We start from the raw sequence: 20,706 nt of genomic DNA on the forward strand, positions 1-20,706 counted from the left end.
GGAATGACAGGAGAAGGCAGCAGAGGACTTTCCATAGGTTTTTACGCTCCCCCTCCCCTGCCCCCGACTCGAAGAAACTGACACGTTAAGATCGAGGAACACAACTCAAGTGCGGGGCCGACTGGCTCTTTTCCAGGACAGCTGGAAGCTTCGAGGGGATGGGGTCCTCCGACGTATTCCATATCTATGACAGGTAATCACCACAGCTGTGCTGCTTCAGACATTTTTCGGCATCTGCGTCCTGCGTCGATGACGTCATCCTCGAGGGCCTCGTCACCGGATGTTATAGGACGCACGACGCCCGTAGCCTCAGTTCCGTTTTTTCCATGAACGTGTTTGCTTCGGAGATCTCGGTGCGCCTCGGTTCTTCTGAGTGTTCTATTGGTTCTTCGAGCCAGTTTGTTTGTGAAGATTTCCATGATGTCTTCGTCGTCTTCTACCCCGCGGCCGGGTTTCAAGAAGTGTCGGGACTGCGGTTACAACATGTCGCTGACGGACCCACACGACATCTGCCTTTGGTGCTTTGGTGAGGACCACGCCATGGACGATTGTGACGTTTGCCAGGTGTTAACTTCAAAGGCCTTGCGGCAGTGTAAGAAGAAGCTTACTGTTGGTAAGGTGTCGAAGCCCCAGAAGTCGAAATCCACTGGGCTTTCGACTGACGATTCGAGGGGCGACTCGCCGCTACTTGACTACGCACCCCACTCCGGAGAGTTTGGAGGTGCAGGCGGCTACGGCCCCGGCAAAACAGGCATCGTACCCTACCATCCCTCCTGATAGGGACGACAAATGTTTTGATGGCTGGGCGAAGAAAGTGTTTTCTTCAGCGGGTATGGCTTTACAGGCACCCAACTCAGTGTGCCTTAGCTCGTTTCACTCATACTCTGTGGAATTGTCTCTTTGGCGGCTGAACACATTCCTGAAGGGGAGGAACGGGATGGCTTTCTTGCTCTTGTTCAGGATGGCAAGGATGCCATGTGTGAATACGTTAAGTCGGGTCTGGACATGGAAGATTGCGTCAGCCGTCCATGCTGGGCGAGCACCGTAATGCGTAGATTTGCATGTTTGCGGAAGTCAGGGTTTGATGTACAAGCCCGGCTTCTCAACATGCCCTTTGATGGTGAACATCTTTTTGACAGCAAGGCTGACGAGAGCCTTGAGAGTTTGCAGACCTCCAAAGCTGCAGCGAAGTCGTTGAGCGCTGCAGTTAGCCATCCTCTGCCTTTTCATCCTAGGGGACAGCAATGGAGGGGAGGTTCCTTTCGATAATACTCATTACTCATTGGTAGATCGAGAGGAGCTGCAAGTCAAAGGGGCCACCGTAGGAGTACCAGAGGTGGAAAACAAGGTACTCAAGGTGCCATGTCCGCTCGGGCAGTTGCCTCTTTACCCTCAGGCAATGCCACAGCCGCTTCAGCTCAGTCATGAGGCCATGTCCCATGGTTCGCCGGTTGGGGGAAGGCTGGCGTATCATCTTGTAGAATGGCGTGCCATTACTTCAGATGTGTGGATTCTGGAGATCATAGCCCACAGCTACTGTCTTCCTTTCCTGCAGAGGCCTCATGACAATCCACCAGGAAATCTCTCTTTGAGGAGTCCGGATCCGCTCCTTGCGCAGGAAATAACATCCCTGCTGGAGAAAGGTGCCATAGAACTGGTGCCTGTAGCGGAGAGGAACAAGGGATGGTATTACCCTTATTTTTTGATTTTCGAAGAAAGACTGAGGATTGAGACCCATCATGGACTTGCGTGGTTTGAACAAGCTCCTCAGGAAGGACAAGTTCAAGATGGTTACTCTCTCTCAGGTCCTCCAGGCCATTCAACTTCAGGACTGGTTGGTGTCTCTCGACCTCAAGGACGCTTACTTTCATGTGCCGATCCAGCCCAAGCACAAGAAGTACCTGAGGTTTGCAGTTGGCGACTCGCACTTTCAGTTTCGAGTCCTGCCATTCGGTTTGACCTCCGCCCCAAGGGTTTTCACCAAGCTCATGGTGGAGGTGGCAGCGTATCTAAGGAAAGGGGGGATTCACATCTACCCCTACCTCGACGATTGGTTGATCAGGGCGCGCTCTCCCGAGCAAGTCCTGGATCATCTGTCATTCACCTGCCACTCCCTTCACAAGCTGGGCTTCTCCCTCAACTTAAAGAAGTCCCACTTGACGCCAACGCAGCAGCTCCAGTACATCGGAGCAGTGCTCAACAAGTCCTTGGGGCACTGTTTCCCTCCCCAGGTGAGGGCTCATCACATTCAGCAGATGGTGCGCAAGTTTCAACATGCCCAGTCTCTCCCGGCGTTACAGTTCTTGAGGTTGCTTGGCCTCATGGCATCCTGCATTCTTCCGGTGCCAGAGGCCAGGTTGCAGATGAGATCTCTGCAATGGGCACTCAAGATGCAGTGATCACAGTCCTCTGGCAGGATGTCGGACCCTGTTCAGGTGCCGCCCTCGGTCGCCTAGGATCTTCAGTGGTGGGCCATCGAAGTCAATCTGATGAGGGGGACTCCATTTTGGCTACCCTGGCCAGAGGTGACGATCGTGACGGACCCATCCCTCACGGGATGGGGAGCTCATGCCAACGAGTTGACAGCGGTCGTTGGTCTCCGTCGGAGTCCAGACTCCATATCAATATGTTGGAGCTGAGGGCCATCAGGCTTGCCCTATATGCTTTTCTGCCAACTGTGCAAGGAAATAATGTCCTGATTCTGACGGACAAAACAGGGGCCATGCACTACCTCAACAAAAAGGGGGGCGGGCAGGGTCACTTCCTCTGTGCAGGGGGGCGATGCAGCTCCGGTTCTGGGCCATACAGCAGGAAATTTCGATCTCGGCAGTTCTTCTGGCCAGAGATGAAAACGAGACGGCGGATGCTCTGAGCAGGCAGAGCGCGATCTCACGAGTGGGAGCTGGCTCAGGAGATTCTACTGGAGATATTCGCCCTTTGGAGGACCCCACAAGTGGATCTCTACGCCTCCAGTGTCAACCGGAAGTGCAAAAGGTTCTTCTCGCTGGAATTTCCTCCAAGAGGAGCCTTAGGGGACACATTTGTGGTAGAGTGGTCTTTCCCACTGCTGTACGCGTTTCCTCCAGTCCCCGTCATCCCGCAAGTGCTGCGGAGGTTCGGTTCCCGAATGACCCTCATTGCTCCGGCATGGGCCCGGAGAGCGTGGTACCCGGACCTTCTCGACTTGTCCATCTGCCCTCCATGCCGTCTTCCCTAAAGAGACGATCTGCTCTCACTGGAGGGGGGGTCTGGTTCTCCATCCAGAGGTTAGATCCCTCAACCTTCACGCTTGGCTTCTGAAAGTTTGAGGTATAAGGATTGGGACCTCCCTGAAGACATGATGGAGGTATTGCTTTCGGCCAGACGGCCTTCAACAAAGTCTCTTTACCGTTGCCGTTGGAGAAAGTTCTGTGACTGGTGCAGGGTTAAGAATGTGGATCCTTTTTCATGTGACATTCCTGTGGTTCTGTCTTTTTTGCTTTTGCTATCCCACAAGGGCCTGCAAGTGGGTACCATTAAAGGTTACCTGGCGGCGCTGTCCATATTTAAGCGCTCGTCTGAGGAGTGTTCTTATTTCAAAATTCCTTTATTTACTCAGTTTCTGAAAGGGCTCACTAATGTGTTTCCTCCGTCACCTTTCCAGGTGCCCGGTTCGGATTTGAGGCTTGTTCTAAAATTCTTAATGGGTGCTCCATTTGAGCCTTTACATTCTTGTCCTTTGAGACTCTTAACCCTTAAAACTGTATTTTTAGTTGCGGTTACTTCTGCTCCAGAGTGAGTGAGTTGCAGGCACTTTCAGTTAAGCCACCCTTCACAGTGTTCCATAAGGACAGGGTTGTCCTTAGGGTTCGTCCTTCCTTTCTTCCAAAAGTGCTATCGGAATTTCATTTAAGCCAGAAGGTCATTCTTCCAGCATTTTATCCTCCTCCGCAACCTGGTAAGGAAGAGGAGAGGCTCCATAGGTTGGATCCTAGGAGAGCTTTAAGTTTCTACAGTTCATGCATGTCCTGGGTCAGAGTGGACGATCCGCTCTTTATTGGTTACGCTGGAAGGCGGATGGGACAAGCTGTTAGTAAGCAGACTTTGTCTAGATGGATTATCTTGGCAATTTCGGAATGTTACCACTTGGCAGGTAAGGACCCTGTGGTAGGCTTACGGGCCCATTATACTAGGGGTATGGCTGCCTCTACTGCCCTGCAGAGGGGATTTACTATTCGTAACATCTGTGAAGCAGCCACATGGGTTTCGGTCCATACTTTTGTAAAACACTACTCCCTAGATTCTATCCATGGGCAGAATCTGGCCTTTGGCAAGGCGGTCCTTTACTCTGCAATTTAATTGGGCATTCTAAATTTCTAAATTCTTTTCCCTCCTCCATACGTTGGGAGTCTGTCATAGATATGGAATACGTCGGAGGACCCAATCCCCTCGAAGAACAAGTTACTCTCTTACCTGGTAACGTTCTTTCGATTGGATGGTCCAACGGCTTATTCCATATTGCTCCCTCCCTACCTCCCCCGCTACAGAATTTCTTATGTGATTTCAGCTTACGTTTCCGCAAGGCTTTCTGTGATCATACTGGCAGACGATTGGTGCCACACGTTCTGAGGAAAAAACTACAACTGAGGCTACGGGCGTCGTGTGTCCTACTTATAACATTCGGCTCGACGGAGGCCCTCGAGGACAGCATATCGACGTTATTGACGCAGGACGCAGACTCCGAAAATATTCCGAAGCAGCACATTTGTGGTGATTACCTGCCATAGATATGGAATACGTCGTCGGACCATCCCATCGAAAGAACGTTACCAGGTAAGAGAGTAACTTGTTCATCTTTTTAATAACAATTGGATCCTATCCATAGTCTCCACAGGCTACAGCCTTCCTCTTCCTTCTCCTCTACAATCCTCTCCTCTTCGTCAGATGAGGTCCGGCTCTTTTACAGGAGGTCCTTTCATTCTTGGAGATGCAGGCAGTAGGACCGGTTCTTCAATCAGACAGGGGCTCTTGTCCAGGATTTTAGCGGTACCCAAGAACAACCAGGCTGGCCTGAGGGTTGTCCTGGACCTGTCATTTGTCAATCTGTGTTTACCGCTGGAACGCTTCAAGATGATTACTCCCACGCACATAGCAGAGTGTGTGCTGATGACTGGATATGTTCCCTTGACCTCAAGGATGCATACCTGCATGCCCCCATTTACCACCCGCATCTGAAGTTTCTGCGTTTCACAATTATGTCGTACCACTTCCAGTACAAGTTTCTCCCTTTTGGCCGGAACTCGGCCCTTCGTGTCTTCACAAAGTTGATGAACACATTGGCAGGTCTCCTCCACTTGCAGGGCCATCACCTATATCCCTATCTGGATGACTGGCTGGTGAGGGCGAGGTCACAATACACTTCTGCCAGAGATTGGCAGATATTCTTCATCAGCTGGGGTTCTCCCTCTACCAGAGGAAGTTACAATGGTGCCCCACCCAGGGACTAGTCTTCCTAGCGGTGTGTTGGAACATGGCCGTTCAGTGGGTGTTCATCACGCCCAAGAGGCTCCTCTCCCTTCGCAAAGCGATAGAGCACTTTCTTGCCAGCTCGACCACCTATGCATGGTGGTATCTGCAACTTCTGGGGCTGATTGCTCACTGGGCAGCATGATCACTTCAAGATGAGGTGCCTCCTGCTTCACCTGGCGTCCAATTTGGGATCAGGAGACAGGGTCTTACTCGGACAGCATCCCAATACCCCTGCTTCTCCTGCCTGATCTTCGCTGGTGGTTGATGGACGGCAATGTTTCTGTGGGAGCCCCTTCACCCGACCAGAGCTTACCCTAGTGTTGACAACGGACTCCTCTTTCGGGCAGTGGGGCGACTCTGGAGGGATACGAGGTTCATGGTGCATGGTCCAGGAAGCCCTCCTGCATATAATCTGCTTGAGCTCTGGGCAGTGGGCCTGGCTCTCAAGGCATATCTGCCCCTCATCAGGAACAGGTCTGTTCTTGTCTGGACAGGCAATTCTACAATGTTTTACCTGAACAATAAGGGTGGCAACCGTTCCCTCCTGCTCTGCCTGGAGGCGGTATTTATCTGGGAATAGGCCCTGACAAAGGGGGTTTGGATTTCAGCCGTCCACCTCTGAAGGGACAGCAATGCAGAAGTGGACCGGCTGAGCCAATTGGGACAGGACGGGTTGAGGTCTCTGGAAGACTCCTTCCAGATCTGTTGGCACGGCCACAGGCATTGCGTTCCTGCCCCCTCCCAATCCCCTCTGTGCTCCAGCAGACCCTCTGCAAGTTCCGGGTTTCGGTTGGCTGCAGCCTCATCCTGATTGCCCCTCACTGGCCTTCGAGAGCCTGGTTTTCGGATCTGCGATGCAGTTGTGCTCCCAGGGTCCTGACGCAGAAGGGCGGAGTAGTGGAACATCCCGGTCAGGCTGGTGCTGGCAGCCTCATTCTTGACCAGCTAAGTCTTCAGCATGTTACATTTTCGGATGACAACTGGGACATCATTCAACAGGCCAGGCGGCCCTCTTCTCGGTCCCAGTATAAGAGTAAATGGACTAGGTTTTGCCATTGGGCTGGTGACAAGGTTCTGGATCCCGTCACCTGTCCTCTGGATGGCGTACTGACTTTTTCAGCACATCTGGCTCGTTCGGGAGTTCAGATGGATACTTGTCACACTTATTTGGAGCCATCAGAGCTTCCAAGGATTCCCCACAGCATCTGTTTTACTCTGCCAACCCAGTGGTTAAGGCCCACCTCAAGAGGTTGTCTAGGCTTTTTCCTCCGGTGCATAGGCAGCATCTGGTCTGGGACCTCAATGTGGTGCTTGCAGCTTTGCAGCGCAAACCTTTCAAGATGATGCCTTTGTGAACGTCCAGCTGGTAACGCTAAAGACTTTTCTACTGGTAGCTCTCACCTTTGTGCACAGGGTCCGTGAGCTGCAGACGTCTTTGTGCAAGCCCTTCATCACAACAAGGTCATCTTGCACACCCATCCAAACATTTTGCCTATGGTTGTCTCTCCATTTCATCTGAATCAACATATGCCTGCCGGTGTTCTTACCGAACCCGCAGTCAGAGGCAGAGAGGGCCCGACATTCTTTGGGGACCTCAAGAGTGTCTTCAGGTTTTACCTCTTTCGGAGGACTTCATTCAGGAAGTCTGAGGCATTGATAGTCACTTTTGGGGGATCCTCCCCTGGCTCTCAGGCTTCCAAGGCTTCCATCGCCCGTTGGATGGTTCAGGCCATTTCAGAGGTGTACACGGCCATGGGCAAACCAGTTCCTGATGAGATTCATGCCCATGCGGTTAGAGCTAAGGCCACGGCCGTCAACTTTCAGAGACATGCTTCTTGGGATGTTATCAGCAATGTGGCTAATTGGGCCACTTTGTCAGCCTTCTGTAAGCACTATTCCCCGGATGCCAGCTCCAGACTCGATGCAAAGATTGGGCAGCAGTTCTGAAGAACCTTTTTACTTTGTCCTAGATATGAGGCCGGTTGTCATGGCTCCACCGTATGGTCTTGCTTGCTGGAATCACCCACAAGGATGGGGGAAAAGGTTGGGACGGGACATATGAGTAATTAAAGTTACTCACTGAGTGTACTCTAGTCACTAGGGTGAGTAACTTTAATTTTCTTAATCCATTTAATAAGTCACCTCATGGGAAAATAAAATACATTGAAGTGTACAGAATTCTGTTTACTCAGACAAACTCGTGCGCATTGAAGGACAAAGAAAATATAGTCACGCATTTCCTATCTATCGCTTAAATAAGAATACTTTTTGTGTGAGCTTTAAAGCAGCTCAATGCGTCATTATACAAGAATTCTGCAAATGCTACCTTCTGTATGCAAACTTGAGATTTAGCATGTGTTCAATTGGACCAGATTGTCCATGGAAATGTACTCGCCTCTTGCTCTAAGTTGTCCCATCACCCCAATGTGCTCTGCTTAGTTATCAGTTTTCAAATCTGTAAATGTAAGATGGGACAGAAACAAAGAGTAATTCTGTTATCCTTGGTGCCAACTCACCTCTGCTGATAATGTCTCACTTCTGTCCAGAGTGTTGCATCACATTAGCTATTTAAATTCGGAACTGAGGGTTGAGGATGAGGCAGACACTGGATAGGGCTAGGAAACACAATGTACTTATGTATTGGCTGTGAAGAGACTGGAATAAAGTCCACTCTAGTTGCATAAGCATTTCCAAAGTTGGTTAAAGAAGTGGGAGAACAAGAGCGGTTCCTCAACCCCATATTTATTCTGCACTATTAAGACGTATTAGTAAACTGATATATAATTTGTAGGTCCAGTTACTCCAGAAGGTTAAGCAGCCAAGACCTACGCTTGAGGTTACCTTCAAATGTAGTTTACACATGTAAATTATGAAATTAATCTTTTAGTCATTTAACACACGCTTTCTCGGGATAGACCAGTGTATTCCAGAGTTTCAAAGGATAATGCATATTCCTAGCAGTTAAGGCAAATGTTTACCCAATAAAGGCTGTTAAACAAATTGTGTGTCGATATGATGGTTGAACTACTGCATATTTAAAATTGTTGAACCATTTTTCATTTACATGTATGATGTGTATTATAAGTAATGTAAGTTAACATATTGTTTGAGTCATTGGCTAGATGACACTTGTTATTCAACATGTCACTTTCTAATATTTAGACTGTTTATGCTTAACATTTACATGTAATAGAATACATATTAAAAAAGTCAATAAGATGTTACAAAGTAGCATTGCTGAACTCCTTAGGACACCACTTCCACCGACCCCTTCATAGCGTTGTTCTCATTATTCTCCCCTGCAATGTCCAAAATATGTCACTATTTCTCTACACCCACTAATTTCTCGGTCAGCTGTCATTTTCTTCATGGAATGTATCATTTGTTTGTTTGAGTCACTGACCACTGTTCATGATTCATTTTCAGTTCATTACGAATTCTGGGGGACGTTGTAAGGAAGTCTCCATCTCATAGGAGAAGGTATCTAGTTCACACTAACAAACTAACCATTTTGCAATTCACGACGCTCTTAACATTCATTTTGTTTTGTGATGCTTTAGCGTGATGTGATAAAGCCTTGATCATGCTTCTTGACTTCATGTACTTTGACCACAGTACCGAAATAGGGCTGCATGCAAAAATGATTAAACATTAGTCCACTCTGTGATAAAAGATTTGCCAATAACACATCTACAAGTTAAAGGCTCAAATGAGTGCATTCAGCAGTCTGATTTACACCATGATATCCTATTTCAAATGATTCAAGACTAATTATATCTATGAATGCACTGGCATCATGCCTTTTAATATTTCTACTGAATCATTTCTCACTTAAAGCATGTTGACTGAACTGCTTCAATTATGCAATATGTGGAATTGGGGAGAGAAATGTGTTCTCAACATCATTGTAAGAAAAATGAATACACCAAAAAAAGACACTGTCAGCAGATCACTGAGTCCTGACTGTTTGATAAACTCTTTGGCCCGCTGAGTGGTTTCACAAGCTTTGTAAATGGATGTAGATGTGGAAGAGTGCAAAATACATGAAAAGTGACAGTGCTGTGACATGGTGTGGGAGAATGGCGACCATATATGTGAATCTTGATCCCCCAGTGAAGTTCCCATGCACTGGTTGACGAAGTGAAGGTCTGATAATGGGTTCTACGTTATTTTGCCACGGTATTCTTCATCGCAGGTTTTTTCATCGTTGTTTTTTTTCGAAAAACTTGTTTTTTGTTTTTTTTGGGGGGGGGGGGGGTTACCCACCCAAACCCCCCCTTTTTTTTATTCCCTTACACCCACAACCATATATTTCATTTTTTAACCCCCCCCCCCCAAAAAAACGAGTTTTTTAAAAAATAAAAACGGCGATGAAAAAACATGCGATGAAAAATACTGCGGTGAAATGCGCTGAATACCCTGATAATGATGGTCCGAAGCTGGGTGGGGTAGTAGTGGGGTGATGGCAAAGACAATAGAAAGGACGAGGGAGTAGAGATGGCCATGGGTGATGAGATTTGAGGGGTGTCTCCACAAAAGTAATAAAAAGAGGTGAAATGGTTGAAGCTAAATTATATTAAACGCTAAATAATATATTTTAAAGAAAAACAGAAGACATTAATTCTAACAGAGGACCCTCAGGGAATGTGTGTAAGCAGATTATATTGCATATGGTTATTACTTCTATTTGCAAAGAAGGGTATTGCAACCCTGAATTCACTATAGGGGTTTCCTTAGTTCTTTAACCTATTCCTTCTTTCTTAATGTCATTGAAACCTGGCTAGAATCGAATACTACATTCCTTAAAACCAAATGTGCTGCAACCCCCAAACCACCTCATCTTAAAACAGACACAAACTTTAAAATGCTCAAGCTTTTTTCAAAAGTGTGTATGCAGTGAAGATATTGTAGAGGTTGCTTTTCCCAGCTGTTTTAGTTTTTCCGTTGTACTAAAATAATAGTTCTGGAGGTTGTGATGAGTCTGGAATGAAACTCAGACACAAGTTAGCCGTGCTTTTGGTTAAAGACTTTTATTGAAAATAAAAGGGTTGGGGAAAAAACCTCTCTGCTCTAAGAGGAATTTCCCTATCTAAAACAAAACTAAGGATCTGTCTGTCATGTCAAAATCAAAACTGTCCTGAACTACAAAAGGTGAAAAGGGAAAGGTCTTTAACATTTTGAAGCTTTTTGCAAAAGGGTTAATAAAAGACGAGCATGTAGTTCCAACACAAAGGTTTGAGTTCTTGTTGCGGGGGGAGGGAGGTGGGAGAGTGTCCCTGCTTCTGGATTTCTCTTCAACAAAAGAAAGTTCTTCAAGGATAAAAGAAACAGATCTTTGCTTTAGAAGGTGATTTCTTACTCTGGATTTCCCTCTAATATAAAGTTCTCCATACAACAGTTCCTTGTGTCTTTCCTGGTTCACAATCGCTGTTCCACACAAAGCTGTTTAGCTTTGAAATTCTATTTCTTTCGGAATTCCTGTTTTTCTTATTTGCCAGGACTGTACTTTTCCTCATCTGATTCCTTTACTTAGAACTTCTTGTTCCCACACACTTGCCCTTGCCCGGTGTTCTCTCCTGCGAGGTGTGAGAAACCTGAAGGTGTCTCACCCGCTAGTCCCCGGAGATCTGTCGTCCAGTTGTCCAATACATGGCCATTGCTATTGGATCCCGTTCCTGGGGGTGGACCAGTGGGGAAGATCACCTGGCGAGGGTTTTTCCGGGAGTGGAAATGGAAGTGGGACACCAAAGGTTGAGTCGCGGTATCCCCTTCCCTGTAACACTTTTGCCCCTTCGTACCCTGTCGGATATTTACAAGCTGTGAACGCCCCCACACCCTTTTCCACACACAAACACTTTCTTACACAGTAACAGGCAACAGACTACACCAAACCTGTTTACCTGACGTCCCAATACACGGGTCAGGCAATTGACAATCACACACAACTGATGGACTTTTACCTTCCCCACAAGGATAAATGGCTGAGCACGAAAGCACACTTCTAGCAAGGCCGAACGATTGAGGAGACAGCTACACCAAACTGGCAGTTTAAACAGAGAAGAAAGGCGGTGAGACCTGGAAGGACGACGAAGGGGGAGTTGCCCTTTCCAACTCAGACCCGCAAATCTCTGAAAAGGAAATCCTAAGACCGGGAGCTACAGCTGGCATGCGAAGCAGCAGACGTCAATGATACACGGGGCCTCCCGCTTTGATAACACAGGCAAGCTGGCTACTGTGATACTATCCTTGACTACAGAGAACAAAGAAGCCAACGGGTTCAGCACAGCCGGTGTGTCAGAGGAAGCTGATGGTAAAGTGAACTGTGTTGAGCCCAATGTTGCAAGTGGCAGCATTCTGAATGCAAGGGATCCGAAAGAGAAAAAGTTGTTTATGGGTTTTAAAGAAATCTCAGTTGAGGTCCAGGTGCAGAGGGGTCTAGTGTCACGTGGGCGTTCATTCGAAAGACTCCGACTAGGACCTGTTCTTTGAAACTACGAGAACCAGCAGACCCTAGGAAAGGGTGGCGTGAAGCAACAGAGTGGTGCTACAAGGGTCACGTCAAATCCCTTGTACAATCGAAAGTACCTGACCCGTTACCAGAGGAAAGTTAGGTGAAGGGAACCCTGTTTTACGATAAGATTGTGAACTGTGAAATAAGGCAAGTGTGAACCTGACTTGCTGGGATGCTGTGAGAAAGCTAGGAGAAGGAACCTCTGCTTTCTGATGAAAATGAGCAATACATGAACTGTACTGTAGAATGGTCGTTGTGAACAAGACGGTGGGAAGCCCAAATTGCAAAGAGGATCCAAGCCCGGCAGAGAGAGATCCTAGAGGCGAAAAGCAATAACCCAAGGTACGGGAGTACCAAAGAAACTTTTTGTTTATCCGTTTGTTTCTTTGAATCAGCCTGCCTTCTAAGGCAATAGACTTTTGCAAGAAGGAGACTTAGCCGCTCAAGGTTTTTGATATAATTGAACTGAACTGTGAACCTCGTGCTGACGAGGCCAAGGAGTGTGCTGTGCTTGAGAGTCCCGACTTGTCCTGTGCTTCAAACGTGGGGAAGTGAGACCCAGCCAAATCATCCTGACTTGTGAACACTTCTTTCTTTTCTGGTGAACATTATCCCACTCGCTTTGTAATTTAGCAGTAAGGATTGGCAATTTATTTTTATGTATTAGCCCTTTTTATTTGCCAAGACACCACTAGGACTGCCTTATTATTATTTGATGGTCGTAGCTTGCTCCCGTCTTAGATTTAGGTTTAGATTAAGCATTTATCTAACCCATTATAAAGTTCAATTAATTCCCTTGAACTGTGATCACTTGTCTTTACTGTTGCCACCATGAGTTCCTTACACAAGATTCCTTATCTTCACACACTTATAGTTGCTTGGTGTACTCTCCTGCTATGACTCCTTGTATTCCACTTTTATAGTATTTCTCTCAACAATTCCACAGGGTTTCCTGTTTGCAATGGTCTGTTTGCAATGGTGTTAAGGGTCACTTTACTTATAAACTGGTTTTCACTTTTCTCAGTATATCGGCTCTGTAGCCCGGTCTTGGGTCTGGTCCCCAATGTTTTGGGTTCTTGCTGCAGGTATGCTTTCACTTGCTTATGACTTCCCAGTATTCTGCACCACTGCTTCGGGTACACTTTCTCTTGCTTATGGCTTCCCAGTGTTTAATTTCCCTGCTTTTGGTATGCTTTTGCTTGTTTATGGCTTAATTTATGTACACAATGCTCTGCATGGAGTCCCCCGATATCCCAGCTCCCTTAAATGGGCTCACCGGTATGTGCGTGGCAGCTCTATAGCTCTGTGTTCTTTGCGGCTTCTGTTTTCGGTATGTCATGGGTGACTGGTGTCTCCTCTGCATTCGTGTACCCCTGGCACCGGAGGGGCTCTGCTTCCTCTCTCGCTTTCCACGCCTGTACAGTTTTCTCCCTGGGCCGGGTTCCTCCACACAGTCTGCTGCCATCCTTCGTGCTACCGTCTGCTTCACCCAGTTTCCCGACTTGAGTTGGTATTTGCTGCTCGCTCTCTCTCCATCATCCAGGGGTGCTGCATTTGAATGTTACGGTCTTTGTGAAAAACCTCCAAACACTAGAGCGTCTATAGTTTCTCAGCATGAGCAATTGTTATCACTTCTGACCTATTCGTCATCCCAGTATTCCTATACTTGTGGGAATAGTGGTAAGAATTTGACATATCTTGAGAAATGTTTTCAGTCACTCTGGGTTTTGAATAGATGGAATTGTCACAATATGCCATAAAAGCTTGGGGAAGTGTAGAGTCATGCTCACAGGGAAAAGCGGGATACTATGTCTCATCCAATGAAGCTATGACATCTCCCTGAAGGTTGTCTCTTCCATGTGATACTCCATCATACAGCCGCGCCCAGGGTCAGGATCCGGTAACGGCTGCCGTCCCCTGGCCACATGGGAGGAGGTACCACTGGGAAATCAGTGATGACTCCATCGTATTCATCACAATGTAGACAATTGGTGTTACTGAAATGTATGGTGAGAGGGCAGTGACTAGTTGGATTCTGAAGGGTTAAGTGCTTTATTTAAGTGTTCCCACTCACTTCCTCATTCTAAATCACCTCCTGACAAAGTGAATGAATAACATTATTACCGGCGCAAGACCTGGAAGGCAAGACGTTTGTTGCAGGAGGTCAACAAAGCCATCCAATCAGTGCCATGTATATGTTGATCACTGTTTCTGATCAATATGATCACATTTTATAGGAGATGCTCATGGACGTTTTCTCTCTGAGAAGTGTTCTGTTACTCCACCAACTTTGTGGGTTTGAGCTTTAAAAACATCAAGAACATTTCACTCTCCTCTCACAGCTCGTGTCTGGTACCTGTTTGGCAGGTACCAGACATTCAGGAAAAGTATTTTTCATAAACGGCTATCAAATTGAAAGTCTTAAGTGGCATGTGGCCTAATAGAGTATACAGACCTTCTGGGCACCTCTTGCAGTGGCCCTTTACGTTTTTTTCCCTGATCTACCAGGTAATCTTCCAGGACCTCGAAGCAAATTTAGTGCGTTTGGAATTCTTCTTATCAAGAAGTATCAACCTATGTTCACCACTGAAAATATAAAAGTATAAACATAAAGGGACATCAAATACAAACTTGAGATTCAGTAATACATCTTCAAATAGGTCGAAACTCCTCCCTTTTACTCCACTGTTGACTCTGGTATTTGAGGCGTGAGGATGGGTTGGCATCAAATCACTATCTGAACCAACGCTCAAATGCCACATCTCTTTTCCCCATACTGTTTGAAGACTACATCACAGCTATGTCCTGCACAAAAGTAACCTTCGAGGACAATACCATGTACATGTTTATACTGTTCAAGGATTTATGGTTGCACAGGAGGGTGAAGTTTGTTGCGGCTGGGCCATTTTCAACTTTGTATGCCTGAGCTAATTGTATTGGAAGAATCTCTTGTCACATCTTTTTCTTCTCCACCAGTAATTTCATCAGATTTTGGAACATTTGGATGTTATGTCCAATTTTAGTAGCTTGTAAAATATACGTTAGAATCTCCTGGCTAAGGATGACTGATGCCCCTGGCATACCCTTTTAGTTGTAGAAAAACATTCTGTCGCCTTAGTTCAGGGCCTAAGGTCATAGCTGCAAGACCTCAAGGACAGCCTCTGATAGGAATACTCAAAGTTGAAGGTTGTGCATATGATTTAGGAATTGAGGAATGGGTAGTGAAGGTGAAATATAATTGGGGGTGGGGGGTATTCTCAAATGTTTTGGCACCCACAACCAACCCTGTAGCAGCGGAGTGTAAAACTGAATTTAAGGGAGCAAGTGCACTTCCCAGAAGCCCCGAAAGAAGGGGATTTCCACCACCTATCTTTGAAATGATTAACACTCGAACCGCCAGCTAAAATTCTGATTAGAGAAGAAAGATTTGTATTACTATTAATAGCATTTATTAGAAAACAGGTCGGGATATTTAGAGATATGGCGGCAGCAATGTAAACATGTATATAAAGAAAACATTAGGGTGCAATGAAAATTGAAAGAGCCGGTGTAATTGTCATCCCAAGGCAAGATGGCCACCCCAAACAAGTTTGAAACGAAATAGTGTTATGGAAATTAACTTGCATTCAATTCTTGAAGAATTTAATTAAAGAAAGTGATCTGACGACCTCCTTCGATGGCACCCACGCAGTTCATGAGATGTTATGCATCTGGCACAGATGACAGCGTGTTCTTTGCACACTGGTAGATGGCAACACCCAAACCCTCCACCACATCTGACAGCGACTCCATGTCGATGGTAAATATCATGGGCGAGAATGTCGAACCCTAAGGCGCACTGCAAACAACAGAAATAAGGCCCAACCTGGAGAGGGCCACCAGACCAAACTGTGAATGTGAAGAATGAAGACAACCACTTAAGGACACCACAACTCTGATTCACGTGGGCAAGATGTTTTAGTGTCTCTTGGTCTATATTGTCAAAGATTAATGACAGATTGAGGACAACTGTCATGTCACGCGGGAGACTGGGGTCTGCCGCTCCCATTTCCTCCTGGCGAGTCTACCCGCGCGTTCGCGTCTGGGGACTCGCCGGGAGGGGAGCAACGGATTACAGGGCCGGCGGCCTTCGGCGCATGCGCGGAGGTCCTCTCTCTCGGTTCCGCGCATGCGCCGTGGGGGCTTGCCTTCCAAGCCTCGTTCTGGGTTCGCCGGCGCCCGGAAACGGAACGGTTTGCGTTCCAGGCCTCTCGGGCGCCGGCGGCCCATAAAAGAGGCCGCTAGTCAAAGCTGCCCGCGTCTCAACGCGGTTTGCTTCGCTTTCCTCGTTGTTCCTGCCCAGCCTTACCTGTGGCCTGTCCTGGGCCTACCTGCCTCCAGCCTTACCTGTGGCCTGTCCTGGGCCTACCTGCCTCCAGCCTTACCTGTGGCCTGTCCTGGGCCTACCTGCCTCCAGCCTTACCTGTGGCCTGTCCTGGGCCTACCTGCCTCCAGCCTTACCTGTGGCCTGTCCTGGGCCTACCTGCCTCCAGCCTTACCTGTGGCCTGTCCTGGGCCTACCTGCTTGCCTCCAGCCTTACCTGTGGCCTGTCCTGGGCCTGCCTGCCTCCAGCCTTACCTGTGGCCTGTCCTGGGCCTGCCTGCCTCCAGCCTTACCTGTGGCCTGTCCTGGGCCTGCCTGCCTCCAGTCCTTACCTGTGGCCTGCCCTGGGCCAGCCTGACTCCAGTTCTTATCCGGGTCCTGTCCTGGGCCTGCCTGCCTTCAATCCTCACCTGGGTTCGGCCCTGGGCCAGCCAGCCTCCAGCTACTACCTAGGTTTTGCCCTGGGTCAGTCTTCCCTCAGCCCATTCCGGAGTTCTGTCCTGAGTCATCATTGTGTAGAGGGGACTTATCCCACACTAGCCTGCATTCCCCCTGTTCCATCTTGGGCACGTTCCTACAGTTCTCTAATTGGCCAGACAACTAGTTCCAACTGTCCTCACTCTTTCCTGTCTTGCCTGACTCCGAATCTCATCCTGTGTACCATTGGAACTATCTGCACCAGCCAAGCTCCTTTGCCTACTACGAATACCTTTCTGCTACACTGGTCTATCTATCAACTGTCGCTGCACTGAGGTTCTTGGAAGATTCATGGTCTGGACAACAAGCTCTACCTGGACTATGGTTCCCTCCATCTGAGCCTACATCCTCTTGTCACGCTTACCTGGGAGAGTGCCTTTGTGACATTGGGGGTTGGTCCATCCTTCACCCAGTTCCTCTTTTGGGTGGTGGAGAGGCTGATTCCTCGTGCCGCTATCTCATCAGTTCCTGGACTCCAGACTGGCGACCTCTGCGAGACCAACCACCAAGACTACAGGTACGCGGTCCTCTCGGGCCAATCAGCTTGACAGATTGAGACGCCTTCCTCCTGATTCAGAGATGGATGAATCGCAGGACATGAGGAACGAGTTGCTAGCGCTCAGGGCCGAGATGACCGCCCTGCGTCAGGAGAATCAAACATTACGACAAATGACAACGCAAGGAGCACCTAGTACCTCTCAAGGAGAGGGATCATTGGCTCATACAACACCCATCAAATTCGACGGAGACCCTAGACGGGTGGCGGAGTTTTGTAACCACTGCAGAATACACTTTCTCTTCAGGTCTACCTACTTCAACACTGATAGGGCCAAGATTGGTTACATCTTGGGGAACCTAACTGGGAACGCATTAGCTTGGGCAACTCCGTTTGTGGTTACGAACAGTCCTATTTTGAATGACTTTGCTGCCTTTGAAAAGGCCTTTCTTGAGGTATTTCAGACGCCGAACCTGGCCTCCGTTGCACAGAATCAATTGATGGACTACAAACAGGGAAGCAATGACGTCATCACCTACATCAGCCGTTTCCGACTTTTGGCTACTGACTCCCAGTGGCCCGAAATTACACAGAAGACACTGTTTCGTCGAGGCCTGAGAGAGGAGTACAAGGATGAGTTACTTCACATCCCTGAACCAGAGAGCCTTCAACTCTTGATCGATCAAGTACTCCGTATTGACCAAAGGCTAGCCGAACGAAAGGCTGAGAGACGTCGGCTTGACAGAAGCGGTCCCCGGACAACCAACACACCTGCTGGTTCGTTTGGGTCGACCGAGTCCGGACCTGAGCCCATGCAAGTAGGAGCCATGAGGGGACCTTTGACGGAAGAAGAGAAGAAACGAAGGAGGTCTTTGCGTTTGTGTCTTTACTGTGGAGCAGCTGGACATTATTTGGGTACGTGTCCTTTGCGTCCGCAGAAGAAGAAGTCGGGAAACTAGGAGACCTGTCGTATACAGGAAGGGCAACGACAGGTCCCATTCCTTCCTCAGACCCTTCTGTTATTTGTTCTATACGTCTGCCCATGCAACCAGCGGTACTACAGACCCTGAAGGTCCGAATTAAACTACCAGACAAGAACCTGGAAGTATCCGGTCTACTGGACTGTGGGGCTTCCGGCAATTACATCGACGAAACGTTCGTCACCAGACATAAGATACCACTCGTTTCCAGACACACGCCTCTGTCGGTGGAGCTTATTGATGGTACTCCCTTGTCTTCTGGACCCGTTAGTCAGTTCACAGTTGGACTGGCCCTTCTGATTGCTGATCATTACGAGGAACTAGCCTTTGATGTTATCAAGTCACCGAACTACAAGATGGTTTTGGGATTACCTTGGTTGCAACACCACAATCCTTTGATAGACTGGAGAACCCAGACCTTGACCTTTTCATCCGAACGGTGTGCTCAAGAATGCAAGCTACCCGTTCCCACCAGGACCGTCTCGACTTCTCTAATAACGGACAGCAATGGGGTTCATCTATGTTCCACGTCTCTGGTCCCACAGGAATATTCCGAATTCAAACATGTGTTTTCTGAACCTGGCAACATACCCCTTCCTCCACACCGTTCTTTTGATTGCTCCATTGACCTGCTACCGGACCACGTTATTCCCCATGGGAAACTATATGCTTTGACACGTGACGAGAAGCTAGTTCTTCAGGAGTATTTGTCGGAGAGTCTAGAAAAGGGGTACATTGTGCCATCGAAATCGCCTGCAGGATTCCCCCTGTTTTTTGTAAAGAAAAAAGAAGGTACATTGAGACCCTGTGTCGACTACCGGCAGTTGAATGACATAACAGCCAAGGACCGGTATCCTTTACCCTTAATTCGCAGCATCCTTGAAACCCTGCATACTGCGCGAATCTTCTCCAAATTGGACCTCCGCGGAGCTTATCATTTGGTGCGCATCAGGAGTGGGGACGAGTGGAAGACAGCTTTCAAGACATCTTTTGGGCATTTTGAATACAGGGTTATGCCTTTCGGCCTATGTAATGCTCCCGCTGTTTTTCAACGATTCATGGACTACATCTTTGGTGACCTGTTAGGGTTATCCGTTTGGGTTTATCTGGACGACATATTGATATTCTCTAAATCCTTAGACGAGCATGTGGAACATGTTCGTGAGGTCCTTCATCGGCTGTCCGTCAATAACCTGTTCGCCAAAGCGGAGAAATGTAGCTTTCACCAACCCAGCATTGAATTCTTGGGATTTGTTATCAATCAAGAAGGCATTGGGATGGATCCCAAGAAGGTGCGAGCCATACAAGAATGGAGACATCCACACGATATCAAGGCTCTCCAACGCTTCCTGGGATTCGCAAACTTTTACAGGCGCTTTATCCCACAGTTCTCACAGATCTCGGCGCCCCTCACCAGGCTAACCAGCAGCAAGATCACGTTCGAATGGGATCTCGTGGCTTCCCGGGCTTTCGACGTATTGAAGTCGGCCTTTATGGCTGCCCCGATCCTGCGCCATCCCCAGGAAGAGTTGCCTTACATAGTGGAGGCCGATGCTTCCAGCTTTGCTGTAGGGGCAGTCCTTCTTCAGAAAGATCCTATCACGTTGGTAGAACATCCAGTAGCCTATTATTCCCGCAAGTTGAGTCCCAGCGAACGAAACTACGCGGTGATTGAAAGGGAACTGTTAGCCATCAAGACCGCATTCGAGGAATGGAGACATTTTCTCCTCGGAGCACGCTTTTCTGTGGAGGTGCGGACAGACCATCGCAATCTGCAATATCTTCGCTCTCTGCAATGTCGGACTCCTCGTCAAGCCCGGTGGGCCTTCTTCTTCTCTCCGTTTGAGTTCCATGTTACTTATATCCCGGGAACCTCCAATACGAAAGCGGATGCGCTTTCCAGGTCCCTGGAAAACGTAGATGGGACGCCCTGTCCAGAACAGCCACTGATTTCTCCTCGCCATTTTCTGCTGGCCTTGTCCTCTCACCTTAAGTCCATCGCGGAAGCCACTCGGTCGGATCCAGAAAGAACGTCCCTTCTTAGTCGGCAACTAGTATCAGAACGAGACGGACTGTTGTTTTTTCAAAGAAGACTCTACATACCCAGAGGAGCCATTAGAAGGGGCATTCTACACGGATTCCATGATTCACCCATAGGAGGACATCGCGGGGTCAGAGCCACTCGAGAGTTGATATCCCGACAGTTCTGGTGGCCTGGTTGGGCGACCGAGGTCCAGAAGTACATTGACAGCTGTCCAATATGTGCCCAGTGCAAGGTTCCCAGAAGACGACCATTGGGTTTGTTAATGCCCACCGAAGTGGCTCCCTATCCATGGCATACCATCGCCACCGATTTCATTGTGGATTTGCC

The 20,706-nt window shown here is 48.1% G+C and overlaps 1 protein-coding gene across 10 annotated transcripts in view; it reads left to right on the forward strand.

Annotated features, from left to right (window-relative positions):
• AKAP13 (A-kinase anchoring protein 13) overlaps window positions 1–20,706 on the forward strand; it is a 1,883,770-nt gene that overhangs the window by 1,247,839 nt on the left and 615,225 nt on the right. For 9 of the 10 annotated variants that reach the window (XM_069624282.1, XM_069624281.1, XM_069624277.1 and 6 more), the window contains one exon: window positions 8,935–8,988. The exons of the other annotated variant lie outside the window; for it this stretch is intronic. In XM_069624282.1, coding sequence (XP_069480383.1) covers window positions 8,935–8,988 — 54 coding nt within the window. The remainder of the gene's footprint in view (window positions 1–8,934; window positions 8,989–20,706) is intronic. 10 annotated transcript variants of the gene reach the window in all.

Source organism: Ambystoma mexicanum, chromosome 11 (assembly GCF_040938575.1).
Source record: "Ambystoma mexicanum isolate Mex_15411 chromosome 11, UKY_AmexF1_1, whole genome shotgun sequence".
Classification (NCBI taxonomy): domain Eukaryota; kingdom Metazoa; phylum Chordata; class Amphibia; order Caudata; family Ambystomatidae; genus Ambystoma; species Ambystoma mexicanum.